Here is a 17,500-nt window from a genome sequence, read left to right as displayed (position 1 = left end):
ATGTTCCGTACAGTAGGTCAGTGTTTAGAGGGTTTATACTGCACAGTGGGTTACGGTGGTCTATATCTACTGTTGACCCCTGCAGGAGTCGAAGATCGACCTCCTGGACAAGAAGGAGGACGTGAAGAAGAAGCTGAAGAAGGCTTTCTGTGAACCTGGAAACATCGAGAGCAACGGAGTCCTCTCCTTCGTCAAACACGTCCTCTTCCCACTGGTCGGAGGTAACCGCTCATCCCCCTCTCCCCTCTTTCCTCTTCTCCTCTTTCCCCCCCTCTCTTTTCCATTTCTCTCACTGACCTTCCTCTTGGAAGTCAGATAGGGTGGCAATCTGATGGGAATGTGTGACGATAAGATAAGATGTTCTGTTCTTGTGTTTCAGAGTTTGCCATTAAAAGAGATGCCAAATGGGGAGGAGACAACGTTTACACTGTGTTTGAGGAGGTGGAGAAGGACTTTGCTGAGGAGGTACGGTATGATCTCAACACTAATATATGTTAATAATCTACCTCATCTAATAAAACTACCTCCAACATCATGTTGACCTGATTTAATTCCACCTCATGGCTTAAATGCCCTATTCACCCCTAATACTCTGGTGTGACCGCTCTTGACCTCTGACTCCGTAGCGAATCCACCCTGGAGACCTGAAGGCGTCAGTAGAGGTTGCGCTGAACAAGCTGCTCGACCCCATCAGGAAGAAGTTTGAGTCGCCCGAGCTCCGCAAACTCTCCAACACCGCCTATCCCGACCCCTCCAAGAGCAGTCAGTGTTTCACCTTACTCTCTCACCCCCTCTGCCCTTGTGTTTGATAGGCAAGTCAATGTGTGGCGTTGTACCCTGATCTCAGTCTCCTCTTGTTGTCTCTGTGTGTGCTTCAGAGGCAGTGAAGGGGAATCCCAAAGCAGCAGAGGAGGATGAGCTGGTTCCCTCCAGGCTGGATATCCGGGTGGGGAAGATCGTCAGTGTGGAGAAGGTAGAAGAGACCCCATTACGAAAGAAACCCTTTTCAACACTTCTGTCATTTATTTTTAGATTAATTTGTTTTTTTAGGGCATTTCTGCTTTTATTTGGAGAGAGAGAGTAGAGGTTGACAGGAAGGATGGGTGAGAGAGAGAGAGAGGGGGGATGACATGCAGGATATGTTGATGGCTGGAATCGAACGAGGGATGATATGGTTTGCGCCTTAGTGTGCTACGCCACATACTCTGTTATTTATTTTGTCTTTGTTTTAAATACCTTTATTAGTTATTGTCAGTTTGATCAGTTTATGTAAACTTCTGTAGACTTTGAATGGCCAGCATGTGGTGAAAGTGGCTCTATAAACTTACATTTACATTTACGTCATTTTACTCGATTTGGTTCATTGGAACTTGAGTTGGTTCCGAAGAATATGTACAGAATTCAGAATTTAGTCTTCAATCCCTATGATTTCTAGGTCTTCTTCTGTAGGGTCAGGCCTTGTCCTCTGTCTCCTCTGATTGGTTGTTCTTCCTGTCCCTCAGCACCCAGACGCTGATTCGCTCTACCTGGAGAAGATCGATGTGGGAGAGGCGGAGCCAAGGACGGTGGTGAGCGGGCTGGTGGCCTTTGTTTCCCAGGAGGACTTGCAGGACCGGCTGGTGTTGTTGCTGTGCAATCTGAAAGCCCAGAAGATGAGGGGGGTGGAGTCTCAGGCAATGCTTTTATGCGCCTCCATGTGAGTCCTTTCTTCCCTTCTCTCCCTCATTTCTCTACTCCCATACCTCTTCAGTTCCCTTTGATCTCATCCCCTCCCTTCTTTCTTCATTCTGCTCTGTGCCCTTCCCCCTACTTCTTCTCACTTTCACTCCTCCCTGTTCACCTGAGACCCTATTCTCTCTGTCTGTCTCACCCCTACACCCGAGACACTCTTCCCCTCATCCAGTGCTTCCTGGTGCCTGACATTTTCCTCTCTCTCTCTGATTGGTTGTTGTCAGTGAGGGGGAGCCCAGGAGGGTGGAGCCTCTTGACCCACCTGAGGGATCATCGCCAGGCGACCGGGTCTTCATTGAAGGGTACGAGGCAGACAAACCAGATGACAAACTCAACCCAAAGAAGAAAGTGTGGGAGAAACTACAGGTAGGTTTCAGCTGAGCTTGAATCGAAGACTTTATGATTAGCAGTATTATATTGTGCTCCTAGTAGATCTGTGAGTCCATGTCTTCTCAAGACTAAAACTCGGCGACTGGGTGGTGTAGCTCACTAAGGCGCATGCCACGTAATCGCAGGGTCCCTGGTTCGATTTCGGCCATCGACTTATCCTCCATGTCACCCCTCCTCTCTCTCACCCATCCTTCCTGTCAATCACTGTTTCATGCCCTAAAAACATATAATTCATTTTTTTTTTTTTTTACTGAAACTCACATCATTGACTCACTTGGCTCATGTACAGTAGGTACTTATTTAAAGTTTTGGAATCGCTTTTATTAAGCTTGGATTGAATAGATGGGAAGCGCAATAGACAGATGAGATATAAAGAGATGAGTGAATGTGGTTGTTTCTCTCGTTCTCCCCAGGTGGATCTGAAGGTGTCAGGCGAGTGTGTAGCCCAATGGAAAGACAAGCACTTGATGACCAAACTGGGACAGATTACCTGCAAAACATTGAAGGGGGGCAACATTAGCTAAACACACACACACACACACACACACACACACACACACACACACACACAAACACTCAGCCCCATTCTCTCTGTACTGGCCCAGCTACCCCCATCAAGAACCCACCCTGCATCTCCATGGTTACAACAATCCTCATGGCCTTGGCTGTTATTTCTAGAGTGAGATGAAGCCACATAAAGCAGTGATGTCATTTATCTCACGATTCTGCAGGAAGTATACTGTTACGCTTTCTCCTCCACGAAGCTGCATGAGCAGATTTGACATTACTTAGAAATGTCTTATGCTGTGGTTGAACGTGCTTCACTAAGGAGTGAAGCAGAACGGAATCATACGATTTGCAGACTCCCATGTATCTTTTTCTCCTAAATGATACGATCTCTGTAAAATCCTGCTTTGTTTCATTCTAGTTATTGTACGGACAATTGTGGAACTGTCATTCAGTCAGTACTAGCATCAATAGAGCGTATCCATCCAAAATACATCCTTCCTAAATTTCGTTGTTTGGTACCTGTACTGTAGCAATGACAAATAAAGTCCATTCCATTCCATGTGTGTGTATATATATATATATATATATATAAACTAATGGTATTAAGCTGTATTTTCATCCTTGATGTAAACAAGCAATGGTTTGTCTCTCTAAGGAATTATCAGCTTGTTAGATGCTGTGCTTCAAGAGTTGCTGGGACCTATACTAGACAGCAAGGACTGTTGAAGGCTACTTTACTATATGACTTGTAGTAAGTTGCTCTTCACAGCACTAGACAATACACAGGTGTTGATGTAATATATTGTATAAAAGGAACTGATTTTGCCCTGGCTATTCTCAATCCGGTGCTAATCTTAGCAGTCATGGGTGGTAACGGTTCTATTGGTGAGTTGCTGATCGATAATGTCTAATAAATCTGACTGATAACCATCATCATCTAATGGGTGGTTGTACTGGGTGTCATCTACCCTGTCATTTGTGTGTCATAACACTGCATCATCTGTACATGAAATAAACGCTGGTTGAATTCTGTTCTATGTTCTCAGTGCGTTCTCCTCCCTCCCACTCTATTTGTTTGAGCATGGTTGTCTCATGACAGCTACAGACATGTGAGACTGAACAGAGGGGACAGACTTGGCTCATGTACTCGTGCAACAGATGTATCCGTTCTTCATCTAACACACATGGACAGGCATTTTCATAGAAGTGAAAAAAACAAACAAACAATAGCAACAGTGATTTCTAAATCATACTTTAATCATTTATAATCTTTTCATAACAAAGATGTAATAACTGTACATTATTCTTATTTCTTGCTTTTTATAATCATCAAAAAACTTTTCATGACAGACCTGCCATGAGCAGAGAGTCAAAATACTATAATTTTGTTCTTTTTTTCTTCTTTTTAACGATTACTTTGCTGGGGAAAAAGAGTGTTTGTGCAAAGTTGAGCAAATGGTTAGCAAAAGGTCTCTCCACAAAAGGAAAGACTGCAATCCCTCTAGCAAATGTAAAGGGAGAAATATAACACTTTAAAATACATGGAATAAAAACAAATTATGATTTCAGGCTTCACTCAGAGGCAACCATCCTCCACACTCCAGTGTATCAACAGCCTTAAGCATGATCAGGAACACAGATATAGATACAGCCATGTTCTTTTAAAAGTGATGTTTTGCGATGAAGAAAACTGTGGTTATGCATGTTTGTGTAACTATAATTCATATTCATAAGCTAGAAGTGGTTGTCAGGGGAAATCTATGTTGATGAAAACAATTGCTATCAAACAATTTTTGGTTGAAAAAAATGACAGACAATGTTAATGTTGATAGAATATAAGACTTGTTGAAACATAAATAAACAGGGTGAAACAGTCTGAAAGTCCATAAATATTGTCTTTGAATGCATACTAGTGACTAGTCTCTATTGAAAATTGTGCGCATCTCGTCTTGCAGCTGGAAGCAGCTATTTAGTTCCAAAAGGACTATACCATACTGTAGTTTCCACACTCGCTTTCTTGCCTAAACTTTAACTTTATTTAGCTTTACAAAGGGCTTTTTTCTTTACAATTTACAAAAGGCCTTATTTTAAATATGCAGCATCCCTTTTTCTCAAGCACTACCTCATCCTATGTACCCACCAAATTGTATGTATTTTTGTAGTCTTTGTTACGTAAACCATCTCTTTGCACATTGCTTATTGTTGAAATCAGTCAATTCCAGTCAGTCCAATTTGAAACAATGAATACATAACAGTGACTGGTTGACTCCAAAAGGGAATAATGCATGTCAACATAGAAAATATTAGTTATCACAGAAAAAATGGTTAATGGGCACAGGCTTAGAAAGTGTGTTTATCTACTCGCTTTTCTTTACTCGAGTTCTACTTATCTTGACCCCTAGGTGGAGACTAGCTAGCACAAGCACAGTGTGGCCTATTTACAAACTGTTGCTGCAATACACTCCTTCATCCTGAGGAGGTGTTGCAAGCGCAGACAGAGACTATGGTTTAGAAAAATACTCCAAAATAAAGCTATAATATCAAAGAAATGGGGGCCGACACCATTTTTTGCATACATTTATGAAGGCCATTATAGGCTAAGGCTTTTGGAGAAGACTTCACACACTGTAGTTGACGTCTCGAGTACAGTGTCTCTTAATCTTATCTTCATCTTTCTCCTCTGTTTTCTTCTCTCTGCCCAGATTTAGCAGTTCTTGCTTTGTTTCTCTGGCTCCATGACACATCAGTCCACAGAGCAGTCTTTCTCACACAGGCAATGGTGTTTCTACCATGTTTGATGTCTCTGTTTCACCTGGGGAAAACCACACGTTTGTAAATAGACATGCAGTTTAAATGGACTGCACTTATACAGAGGCTTATTCCAAAACGCTTCACGATGGTCTCTCACCCATTCACACGCACATTCACACACCAATGGTGGCAAGCTACCAAGCAAGGCTCATTGGGAGCAATTTGAGGCCCTTGTCTTGTCTTGTCTTGTCTTGCTGAGGATCGAACCGCCGACCTTGTTATCATTAGATGCCGGCTCTACCTCCTGAGCCACAGCCACCCATTAGTGTAGTAGATTAGTGTAGTAGATGTTTATGCCTGTTATTAAGTAGACATACTGTACAGTAGGCCACTGTAGCTTGAACACTATGTCCAGTGTACAGTTACAGCCTCAGCAATAAGGATCATTCTGTGTCTCTGCATTCTCTGTTCACGTCTTATTCAATTGGTGAGACATGATCATGGGCTTAACTTCATTAGGGCAGCATGAACCATGTGCTAGTAAATTTGACAGAGGAGAACATTAGACAACATTAGACAAGCTTCGAGAATCTAGTGTAAGAGGAATGTGTTCTTTACTTATTAGCTATAAGAGCACAAGCTGCTGAGAAAGGGGGTATTTTTTTTTTTGCTTTAGATTAAAAGTTTACAGCCTTTTCTGTTGAACTGTGTTTATCTTTTAGTATTAGTTGAGTATTAGTTGAATATTTAGAGGTGAAATCAAATCAATACAATACTCAATATTGATGAGGTAATGCAGTTAGCTATGGACAATATGAGTTTCCATATTAGGATTGAATTTGCTTTTCAAATTGAGACTAAAAACAAGCCATTATTGTGGTGGTGAGAAATTGTTGCCTAGCAACATGATATGTTACACAATATAAAAAAGTCATTTTCCTCAAGTGGATGTAACATCATACATTCAGTAATGTAACATTATATATTTATCATATTCTAGATGTTATGTTAAACGTATTGGTATTCTTACTTGTTATGTCCTGGTCGTCTAGCGGTGCTTGCTGGCCTGCAGGTTGCACTGTTTCTGTCCCTCCATTAGGTTCTCGTGCCATCTCCACCGCCCCTGTTGCCCCAGGATACACAGGCTTGTCTGAAGGATGAGTGCTTCCGTGTGTGGGTTTCTTAGCAACAGGTGGTGGAATCTTCCCAGGCTTCCTCAATGGAACCCTGGTGTTACCGTTAATGACCACGGCGGCCTTCGATTGGTCAGACATCTGCATGAGCTCAGCCGCCAGGCTCTGCTTGAGGTTAGCCTGAGCCTCAGGGGAGGTGGGTGTTTCTATAACAACCTTCTTTGTGCTCCTGGAAAAGATGAAGCTGGCTGTTGAGGCTGGGTACTTGTGCAGGTCGCCCCCCTCAGACGACATCAGGGATTGCACCCCAGGCTCACCAACGCTACTGTTGGAGGATGAGGTGGAAGAACGCACATTCAGGCGGGTTGGAAATCCGTCTCTGGAAGACATGGCTGCTGTTTTCATACGAATGGCCTCCTGCAAACGCATAGAGGGGGCGTTGAGGGTTACAGATGGTGACTTCACTGTTGCAGGTAGGGATTTTAATGACAGAGACTTGCGGATTGGTTTTTGGGGTACGCTCTGGGGTCCTGGGGATGATGTTAAACTGTCGTCCTGAATAGGTGTGCTGTCATTACTGGGTATGTTTTCCTCAGACGGGGCTTTCACCTGATCCTCACCCACATTGACAGATCGGAGACGTACCATCTGAAGTAGGGAAGGGGTGACCAGGGGAATGTTAGCGTCTTCTTTCGAAATGGGTGCACTTTTGTTCCGAGCCAGTAGCTCTTTGCTCCTGGTCTCTCGGTTTACCAAACTGGGATGCCTTCTAAAGTTCACAGTGGCTTGGTTCTCAGCGGGGAGAGGGGGAGGTAGGGGAACATCAGGGGGTGAAAAGGGGGCACTTACAGGAGGCCCGGAGGGGGCTTGATCTTCAAGTGGTAGTGGGGGAGGTAGGGGGGCACTTGCAGGGGGCATTTCTGATGATGTCATAGGTGGTGTTGGAGGTGCCACCAGTGGTGGAGGTGGAATTTCCTCTGGCTGAGGTGGGACTTCCCCTAACTGTGAAATTAGTATTGATGGAGTGGTGGCTTCATGCATTGTGATTAGCTCCTGGGCGACCCCTGTCTGTTTCTCATCGGTCTGAACTGAAGTAACAGCTGTTGTGTCCTCTGATGTTGTTTGGGTAACAGCTGGTTCAGGGACCTTTGAGATGGCTTCAGCAGGTTTAGGGTTAATCTCCAATGTCACCTCCTCAGGTTTAGCCTCCTCCAGCAGATCTTCACCTTCCCCATTCATAGATACCCCAGTTTCTTCTAGAGCCACAGTAGATATGTCCTGGACATCTGTCACTATTGTACAACTTTCCACAACATCTGGCAGACTGTCTGCTATGAAGGGAGGGGGTGGAGGTGGGAAGTCCATCTCATCCGGCCCATCAAAGACAGATTCTGCTGGGTCCACTAAAGGTGGTGGGGGTGGAGGCCAGCAGGACTCTACTATGTGACCTTCCTCTTCACCCCCTTCCTCTTCCTCAGGAGGGAGTGTGGATACAGATGAGGGAGGGGTCTTTTTAGTGGGGGGAGGGGGAGGTTGGTGGGCAGGGGGAGGGGATGCTGAAGGTGAGCTCCTGTCCACTTTGGGAGGATTCTCAGGCAGGGCCTGCATTGATGACAGAGGTTTAGTGTTGCTCTCCTCTGAAGTCTTTTCAGTAGCAACCTGACCGTCAATCTTGTCAGCTAAAACTAGAACAACCTCAGTCTGTGAGAGAGCATTATCTTTTTCAGTGGGTAAATTAACCGTGTCCTCAGTTGTGATGCCATCAGTCTTCACCTGATGTTGACATACATCTGCCTTTTCAAATTCCTTTCTATCTGGTGTTGGAGTACTTTTCTTCATGATAGGAGGGGGTTCTTTCTTTGGCAAATGTGCTACACTCTCCTGACTCTCGTCTTTCTTGACTTGTACAATATCACTCTGCTCCTGTCTCTGAACCTCTACACTCGTTTCTTCCCTCTCTGTGACCACAGGACTTGCTAGTTCTTTCGTTAGACTTTCCATACTCTCAAGTTCCTGACTGACACACTCTGGAACCTTTTCTAACATCGGTTCAGTCTTATCTCTTTCTTTGCTTTCTGACAAAACAACTTCCTCAGCTGTGACTTGCTTTTCAGCTGAACCTTCAGCTTCAACCAGAGGTTCCTTCTTCTGCACGGTGGCAGCTTCTTTCTGTTGCTGCTGTTGCTGGAGCTGGGCTAGCCTGTTCAGCTTTGGAGAAGGCCCACACAGCAATTCAAAGGTGTGACTGTTGTGAGCCCAGGTTTCTGGAGGAGGCGGGGGAGGCGCTTTGACCTTGGGGGGGGGTGGAATGTTAAACTCCTCTCTAATTGCCAACTTGTCCGGTGAAGGAGCCATTGCCACTGCCGTCTTGGGTGTTGCAGCAACAGCGGATGGGGTGGACTGCTGAGGCAGGCTAGGGCTATTGGCCAAGGCCTCTTTATTTACAGGCTCAGAAGTGGAGGAGGACAGAGATGTGAGAGAGGAGGATACTGAGGCTGCGGAGGAGGAGGCTCGAGACCCAGATCTCTCTGGTTTGACTGGCTTCTTTTTCTGTTTGGCTGGGGAGGGGGAGGTGGGGCAGATCCCTTTAGGGGAGAGTGTCGGGGTACCACTCTGGCTGGAGTACCCACTAGAGGGGGACATGGTCCTTTCGAATAGGCCCCCTTCTGAGGGTGCTTTCTGTGGGGAGGAGTTGCTAGATCCTGTCTGGTGCTCTGGTGGTCCTCCATCCAGAGGGGCTTTTGTGGGGCTTAGGGGAATGGAGGTGGCTGATATGGGGACAGGGTCCTTGGTGATTAAACCAGTCTCATCTGCTGCTAAGCTACCATCCCCTCCAGCCTCCACCTCTCCAACCACACCGTTAATGGGATCTTTGACATCCAACAGCTCCTTGGATCTTCTCCTCATCATCTTCTCCTGGTGTAAAGAATAGGTCCTCCTTGGCGGAGCCGGGGGCAGTTTTGTCTTCATGACAGACAGACTGCGAGAGAAGACCCGGCTGTTCCTTATGCTCTCCCCCCTGGCCTCGCTCATCTCCCCAGCACTCACAGATCCTGACAAACCTGACTCAGACCCCTGACCAGTGGGAGGACTTCCACCTTTACTGCTGATACTGCTCACCCCGCTAGCAGAGCTCTGGTGGCTCACAACGTCCTTGTCCCTTGGCTGCCGTGACCGTCTCTCCTGCCCAGCAAGGCTCACTGTCTGTGGATTTCCAATGCCGCTGCTCCCCTTGGAGGAAGAGATGGTGGAAGAGTTGGACATGATGGTCTCAGAAGACTGCGATTGGCTCCAGTTGGAGCCGGAGGGGGTTGCCGTGGGGTCGTCCTGAGAATCATCGGCATAGCAACCATCACCGCCTGATCTCCTTGATGACGCGGGACTGGCCGACGATTCTACAGAAGCCAGGCTGCTCTTGCTGACGGTGCGAACTCTTCCACCCTGGTTGCCGTGGCTTCGGCTGTTTCTGCGGTCTATCTGTATGACATCGACAGAGGCCGGCAGGATGGCGTTGGGGATGATCTTTGACAGGTAGGTGGCTTGAGGGGAGATGGACATCACTGGGCCCTGGAATGAGATGGGGAAAAAAATAAGACCAATAAATGATATCATACGATACATTTTATCTGTTAGGCATTATCACCCTAGCCATCTGGATCATAAAGCATCATGATTAAAGTTATAATGAAGAACCAATAGAATATAAAATGGTACAGCAGACAAGAGACTACAACATGTCAGGCAGGTTAAAGTGAGACTCAGTACTGGACCCACCTGGGGCTCCTGGAGATAGCTCAATCCAACTGAAGAGGTCATCCCAGGCACGGCTAGAGATTTGGGCCTTCGGATGGGGGTGGGGGAGAGCCGAGAGCCCAGCAGGTGGTGGGTATAGCCCAGGTCATCCCTGTACACTGACTGGAGATGGTGGTGCAGCAGCAGCTCATCTCTGGATGCCTGTATAGATTAGAGAGGAGAGAGAGGAGAGAGAGGAGAGTGAGGAGAGAGAGGAGAGAGAGCTGTAGTTTAATTGCAATTGAGCTGAATCTGAATCTTTATTAATCTTTATGAATGTTAAATACAAGTGCAGGTGTGGGGAAAACCCCCAAAATGGGATGTATGAAAACCTCACCTCCAGGCCTGGGAGGTGCACCCTCGCCCCCTCGTGATTGGTTATGGGAGTCTCGCCATCAATGGTGGGGATGATGACGACACCGGATTGGCTGTCGCTGACCTGCCTTTTGCCATTAGCAATCTGGTTGGACTCACCCTGCTGGTACATAGACCCTCTGTGCAGAGCTGGGCGAAAAAAATGGAATGGGTGATTACTGATTGAAATGTAACAAATCAGTTGACATTGAATGAGGAATTCTGGTCACACTTCACATTAAGTTGCCCCTATACCTGGCCACGGGCTCAAGTAGTCCAAGAACTATCAGTAGTGAGGGGTTGAACCAAGTCGATTGAAAGAGAACCTAATGACTATGTAACAACATACTATTATTAGTATATGTATTATTAGTAATGACTATTATGTTACTATAGTTATTACAAGGTAATACACAACTTAATACAACTTAATATAAAGTGTAAATTCCTTGAGCACTCATATTTTGAAATATGTACTTGCTCTAAATGTCTCATGTTAATTTCCTAGCAACTGTTAAAAATTGGTGTTCTATAGTGTACTGTACGTACCCAGCTCTCTCTGGACCTGCTGGGGTATTCCCATAATGGTTGTCCTTCTGGTCCTCTTCCTGCCCTTATCCAACCTCTTCACTGGGTTCAGAGGCTTAAATGTGGAGCCTGACAGAGAGGGACAGAGAAAAAGAATGGGTTAGGGGCAGAGTGCACATTTTCTGGTTGACTATCTTATGGGGGGTCATACCCCCCCCAAAAAAACTGTAATTCGAACCATGGTCAGGGGAAAGATGGAGATGTTCCCCAGCCTTGTCACTGGTTTCAGAAACTCAATCATTGTAAAGACGGGGAACGAGAAAGTTATGGTTAGAGGAGGGATAGAAGTAGAGAGGGAGGAAAGGTTGGAATGAGGGATGGGTTGAGAGGGAAGGATGAAAGGATGGAATGGTGAGGATGAAAGAAAGTATTCACTACAGTGGAATTTAGAGCCATACTTGAATCCACTAGTGATATATTGTTGTTGCATGTTTCAAGGGGATAGATGGAAATACTTAGTTGGGAACTGATCAGAATACCAATAAGATTCATTGAGTGGGAACAGAAACTAGACAATTGTGAGATTCAGTGCAGACACACACACACACACACACACACACACACACAGGCTTTGCCCTCCAGCTGTGGCATGCCAGACCAGACACTGGCAGTGCGGTCTTTGGATGCAAGAGACATTCCAGCATTTGTAATAAACTACAGCTGTGTGTGTGTGTGTGTGTGTGTGTGTGTGTGTGTGTGTGTGTGTGGGTGGGTGTGTGTGTGAATGTGTGTGTGTGTGTGTGTGTGTGTGTGTATGTATGTATGTGTATGTCTCTTTTTCTCTTTGTATATGTGTATCTGTGTGTGATGTGTATCTTCATGTGTTTGAACGTATGCCTGTGTATTTGTCTTTTGGTTTATTATTTTATGGTGTGTTCGTGTGTGTGTGTGTGTGTGTGCGTGCGTGTGTATGTGTGTGTGTGTGTGTGTGTGTGTGTGTGTGGATCTGTCAACCCACTGGTATCATCTGGTGTGAATAACATCCTGTGTGTAGCATAACTGGTTTTTGGCTCAGCACTACTGTAACAGACTGTTTCCATAATGTCAAAATGCACTGTTAGTATTTATGTCCTTTAGATATTGTACATGTATGTGGACATAAATAAAGCATTTAAAATGTGTGTGTGTGTGTGTGTGTGTGTGTGTGTGTGTGTGTGTGTGTGCGTGCGCGTGCGTGCGTGCGTGCGTGCGTGCGTGCGTGTGTGTGTGTGTCTGTCTGTGTGTTTCTGTGTGTGTGTGACTCCAGCTCCTCTGGTTTTGATTACACGTCATCTAACCACAGTAGAGACACCACGCTGCTGGGAACTAGACATGCAAAGGAAATACAGGCTCAACCACTATAAAAACTAAATATATAAACACAGATCAAAATGTGCTCCAAGGCAACATCTATGATTAGCTCTCATTTCCATAAAATGGGAGATGAATGGGATATGAACATCTCCTGTCTCCATCTCTCTCTCTCTCTCTCTCTCTCTCTCTCTCTCTCTCTCTCTCTCTCTCTCTCTCTCTCTCTTTCTTTCTCTTTATATATATCTTTCTCTCTCTTCTATTCTTGGCCCAAGCAATTCTCTTATTCTTGTTGTTTTTCCTCTAGTGGCTTCTTTGCAGGAATGGACCAGTGGAAAACTGTACTTTGGTCTAATGAGTCCAAATTTTAGATGTTTTTCTTTGTGAGATGCAGAGGAGGTGAGTGGATGGTTTCTGCATGTGTGGTTCCCACCGTGAAGCATGGAGGAGGAGGTGTGATGGTGTAGGGGTGCTTTGCTGGTGACACTGTTGGTGATTTATTCAAAATTCAAGACACACTTAATCAGCATGGCTACCACAGCATTCTGCAGCGACATGCCATCCCATCTGGTTTGCACTTAGTGGGACCATCAGTTGTTTTTCAACTGGACAATGACCTCAAACACACCTCCACGCTATGTAAGGACTATTTGACCAAGAAGGAGAGTGATGGAGTGCTGCGTCAGATGACCTGGCCTCCACAATCACCCGACCTAAACCCAATTGAGGTTTGGGATGAGTTGGACCGCAGAGTGAAGGAAAAGCAGCCAACAAGTGCTCAGCACCTCTGGGAACTCCTTCAAGACGGTTGGAAAATCATTCCAGGTGACTACCTCATGAAGCTGATTGAGAGAGTGTGCAAGTGTCCAAGAGTGTGCAAAGTTGTCATCAAAGCAAAAGGTGGCTACTTTGAAGAATCTAAAATCTAAAACATATTCTGGTTTGTTTAACACTTTTGTTTACTACATAATTCCATGTGTTCTTTTGATAAGAGTTTTGATGTCTTTAGTATTAATCTACAATGTAGAAAATAATACAAATAAAGAAAAACCATTGAATGAGAAGGTGTGTCTGGTATTGTATATATCTTTCTCTCTCTCTCTTTCTCTATCTCGCTCGTGCTCATGCTCAGCCATCCATCTCTCTTGCACAAGCACACATATACAGTACATACATTGTATAATCAGTGTGTGTGTGTGTGCGTGTGTGTGTGTGTGTGCGTGTGTGTGTGTGTGTGTGTGCATGTGTGCGTGCGTGCGTGCTTGCGCGCTTGCACGTGCGCGTGTGTATGTGTGTGTGTGTGTGTGTGTGTGTGTGTGTGTGTGCGTGGGTATGTGTGTATGTGTGTGTGTGTGTGTGTGTGTGTGTGTGTGTTGCTGTACTCTACCTTGGCGTGTAAGCACCGGCCTCGTGGACACTGCAGACACAGCAGAGGCCGGGGTGGTAACATTAATCCCGGCGGTGTTTCCGGACTCCGGCGACCCGTCTCCTTCCTTGGAGCCAGTGTCCTGCTCTTGCTGGAGGACAGCCGTGGACTGTAAAAGGGGGCAACACAGCCGTGTGAGTTGAGGCTAGGGGCTGCACCAACATGGGATTAGGTTCCATTCACTGTACTGGATTTAAAACGGTGTACTGTTAAACCAAAGTACTTACATCGATTCTCTGGTCATCTTGAACGTCCACTCCACTGTTGTGTTCTGCGTGAGGAACACATACAGTAGATTAACGGATTCACCTTCACCCATACACTGATGAGCCGAAACAACTGACAGGTGAAGTGAATAACATTGATAATCTTGGTCCAATGGTACCTGTCAAGGGGTGGGGATATATTTGGCAGCAAGTGAACCGTCAGTTATTTGTGTTGATGTGTTGGATGCAGGAGAAATGAGCAGGAGTAAAGACCTGAGCGACTTTGACAAGGGCCACATTCTTAAGGCCAGACGATTGGGTCAGAGCATCTCTGAAACGGCAAGACTGGGTGCTCCTGTTCAGCAGTGCTGAGTACCTACCGACAGTGGGGGGTAGTGGTGGCCTGGCCTAGTGGATAGTGAGTTGGACTGGTGATCAGAAGGTCATGAGTTCAAATCCCACTTGGGAACACCATCACTAGTGTGCCCTTGAGGAAGGCACTTAGCCCTAAATTACTCCAGGGATCCCTGTAATCTCTAATTAGTGAGTCGCTTTGGATAAAAGCTTCATGGTTAAAATGTAGGAGGGACAAACCACAAACCGGCAGGGCAGCCCTGTGCCCAAGGCTCATTGATGCATGAGGGTAACAAAGGTTATCCCAACAGCTTATTAGGCAGGTGGCTCATCAGTGTATAATCCCAATATGACCTCCTGTGGGGTGTATGGTTCTCACCTTCCTGCTGCAGGATCTTCAGGCCCTCCTGGGCCTCAGTGTGCAGGTCCTCCAGGTACTGCGGCCTGCTGCCCTCGATGAACACATTCTCCTGGTAGTGCTGGGAGGCTGTGTAGTGAACCGTCAACCTCTTCTGATCATCCTGCCCCTTAGGACCAACTGGGGACAGAGAGAAGGGGCGGTCAGATGAAGGGAAGAGTGAGTGTAATAATAATAATATCACTTTTTATTTGTATAGCACTTTTCCTGCAAACGTTGCAGCTCAAAGTGCTCCAATCATTATATAATCAAGATGGGTTTTTAGTCTTGACTTGAACATATTTGCTGAGGTTGCATCTCTAATGTAAACTGGCAGTGCATTCCACAATTTGGGTGCATAAAATGAGATAAGATATGTGACAGGGTCCGGTTAAAAAGCCCTCATGTAGGGCAAGGTCATTTTTCCAGTTCATGAAAGTATATAGTATATATATATATATATATATATATATATATACAGTACAGGCCAAAAGTTTGGACACACCTTCTCATTCAATGCGTTTCCTTTATTTTCATGACTATTTGGTACATTGTAGATTCTCACTGAAGGCATCAAAACTATGAATGAACACATAGGAATTATGCATTTAACAATAAAGTGTGAAATAACTCTGAAAAATATGTCTTATATTTTAGATTCCTCAAAGTAGCCACCCTTTGCTTTTTTGTTGTTAATGAAATATATAATAATAATATTTAATATAATATGTGTTAATAATAATATGTTATTATATATATATATATATAATATTATTATTATATATTTTATTAACAACAACAAAAATATATTTTATTAACAACAAAAAAGCAAAGGGTGGCTACTTTGAGGAATCTAAAATATAAGACATATTTAGAGTTATTTCACACTTTTTTGTTAAGTACATCATTCCACATGTGTTCATTCATAGTTTTGATGCCTTCAGTGAGAATCTACAATGTAAATAGTCATGAAAATAAAGGAAACACATTGAATGAGAAGGTGTGTCCAAACTTTTGGCCTGTACTGTATATATTTTTTATTATTATTATTTTTAAAGAAGCTTTTTGCTCATTTGCGCGACTTGCCGACATGCGGCCCTTTTCACCAGACCGTGTCACATATTGACTTGGCTAGTTCTTATCAGATGATGGCTGGTAACCAACGGGGAACCAGCCAGGGTCAGGGCTGAAGTCAGCAGCTCTGCAGTTGTAAGGCAAGTGCACTACGTCGTGTACCTTAAGACACCCAGGTTGTGATACCCTTACATGCAAGGATGGTTTACACCACATTAGTGTCACTGGTTAAGAGACAGACACCAGTATCGTAAGTAGATTATGTGGCAGACGTTTCCTGGCCACCCTGACATTAGAGCAATAGAACATCCTTACTTCTAATCTGCTAAATGGGCTGTCTCTTAAAAGATAGAAAGAGAGCCGGACGCTTTTGCTCCAAAGGTAATTATTTATTTAATCAACGTTTCGGGAGGAAGCTGCCTTCTTCAGGGTTTCAATCCTTGGACTGATCTCTTTGTTTCCTGATCTCTCTCTCTCTCTCTCTCTCTCTCTCTCTCTCTCTCTCTCTCTCTCTCTCTCTCTCTCTCTCTCTCTCTCTCTCTCTCTCTTTCTTTGCTGTATACAGTATTTGGGGTGTGAGCTGGCCTTGTGAACACTGTTGACACATTGGTTGTGCTTTCCAAAAACGAATTGCCTTAAATCTTAATGTTGCTATGGTACAATATAGTTAACTATATAGTTATAGTTTTGAACTATTCTGCCTGATGATCTTTTAATATTAATATTAGTAGTGTTTTTGTTATTCTCAGTCATATAGAATTGTGTCCGTTCCATTTTCTTAGGTAAAAGATTTGCATGGCACATTGGCTTCTCATCAAACACACACACACACACACACACACACACACACACACACACACACACACACACACACACACACACACACACACACATACACATGCCAGGTGCATCCCTGCCCAGTCCCCTAAGTGAGATGAAGCCTCCAGCTTTAGGAGAACCCTTAGCATCTCTGACAGGCACCTCATTAGGAGTGTGTGTGTGTGTGTGTGTGTGTGTGTGTGTGTGTGTGTGTGTGTGTGTGTGTGCGTGCGTGAGTGTGTGAGTTTGTGTGTACATCCCTGAGCCTTTGACACAGGATATGCTCAAAATCTTGTTGGAACAGCCTGGCAGGCAGACGACCCCCCTCCCACCTACCTACCCCGGAGAGGTAAATCAGGATTGGCTAATCCTAACCATACCTCACAACAGATAGTCCATATGGGATTAGATAATCTGGATTGGCTTCAGATAAAGATGCCACTGCATCCCTGAAGCTTCTTGGGATATTGAAAAAACTCTCAGTACCAATAGCCTAGAAAGATAACGTTCACATAGAAATTAACTAGTGTTTTAACCTCAGCTGGATTCTTTTAGTAAGGCCCTCAGATAAACGTGATCTGTAATTCTCTTGGGTAGATGACAAGAGGGGCAGTGGGAGGAGCGTAGTTGCCAAAGAGAAGGGGCAGTGGTGCTTACAGTATTACTGCTACAAAGGAAAGGTTAG

General features: G+C 44.9%; 2 protein-coding genes across 2 annotated transcripts in view; one reads left to right on the top strand and one right to left on the bottom strand.

Moving 5' to 3' along the window:
- yars1 (tyrosyl-tRNA synthetase 1) overlaps positions 1-3,662 on the top strand; it is a 7,113-nt gene extending 3,451 nt beyond the window's left edge. The window contains exons 8-14 of the mRNA XM_080531104.1: positions 86-221; positions 380-465; positions 627-762; positions 879-973; positions 1,503-1,696; positions 1,956-2,097; positions 2,535-3,662. Of these exons, the coding sequence (XP_080387230.1) occupies positions 86-221; positions 380-465; positions 627-762; positions 879-973; positions 1,503-1,696; positions 1,956-2,097; positions 2,535-2,645 (900 nt within the window). The 3' untranslated portion in view covers positions 2,646-3,662. The remainder of the gene's footprint in view (positions 1-85; positions 222-379; positions 466-626; positions 763-878; positions 974-1,502; positions 1,697-1,955; positions 2,098-2,534) is intronic.
- A 1,435-nt stretch (positions 3,663-5,097) lies between these two features.
- The window catches only part of nhsl3 (NHS like 3), a gene marked incomplete at both ends in the record, with an annotated part of 44,830 nt that continues 32,427 nt past the window's right edge, over positions 5,098-17,500 (bottom strand). Inside the window, 10 exons of the mRNA XM_080531740.1 lie at positions 5,098-5,102; positions 6,413-7,387; positions 7,742-8,194; positions 8,402-10,082; positions 10,290-10,469; positions 10,645-10,811; positions 11,211-11,318; positions 13,927-14,074; positions 14,193-14,236; positions 14,905-15,063. Of these exons, the coding sequence (XP_080387866.1) occupies positions 5,098-5,102; positions 6,413-7,387; positions 7,742-8,194; positions 8,402-10,082; positions 10,290-10,469; positions 10,645-10,811; positions 11,211-11,318; positions 13,927-14,074; positions 14,193-14,236; positions 14,905-15,063 (3,920 nt within the window). The remainder of the gene's footprint in view (positions 5,103-6,412; positions 7,388-7,741; positions 8,195-8,401; positions 10,083-10,289; positions 10,470-10,644; positions 10,812-11,210; positions 11,319-13,926; positions 14,075-14,192; positions 14,237-14,904; positions 15,064-17,500) is intronic.

This window comes from Nansenia antarctica, assembly GCF_963989245.1.
Source record: "Nansenia antarctica genome assembly, chromosome: 5".
Lineage (NCBI taxonomy): Eukaryota > Metazoa > Chordata > Actinopteri > Argentiniformes > Microstomatidae > Nansenia > Nansenia antarctica.
Note: the sequence above shows the minus strand (reverse complement) of the source record. Positions and strands in the feature narration are given on the sequence as shown.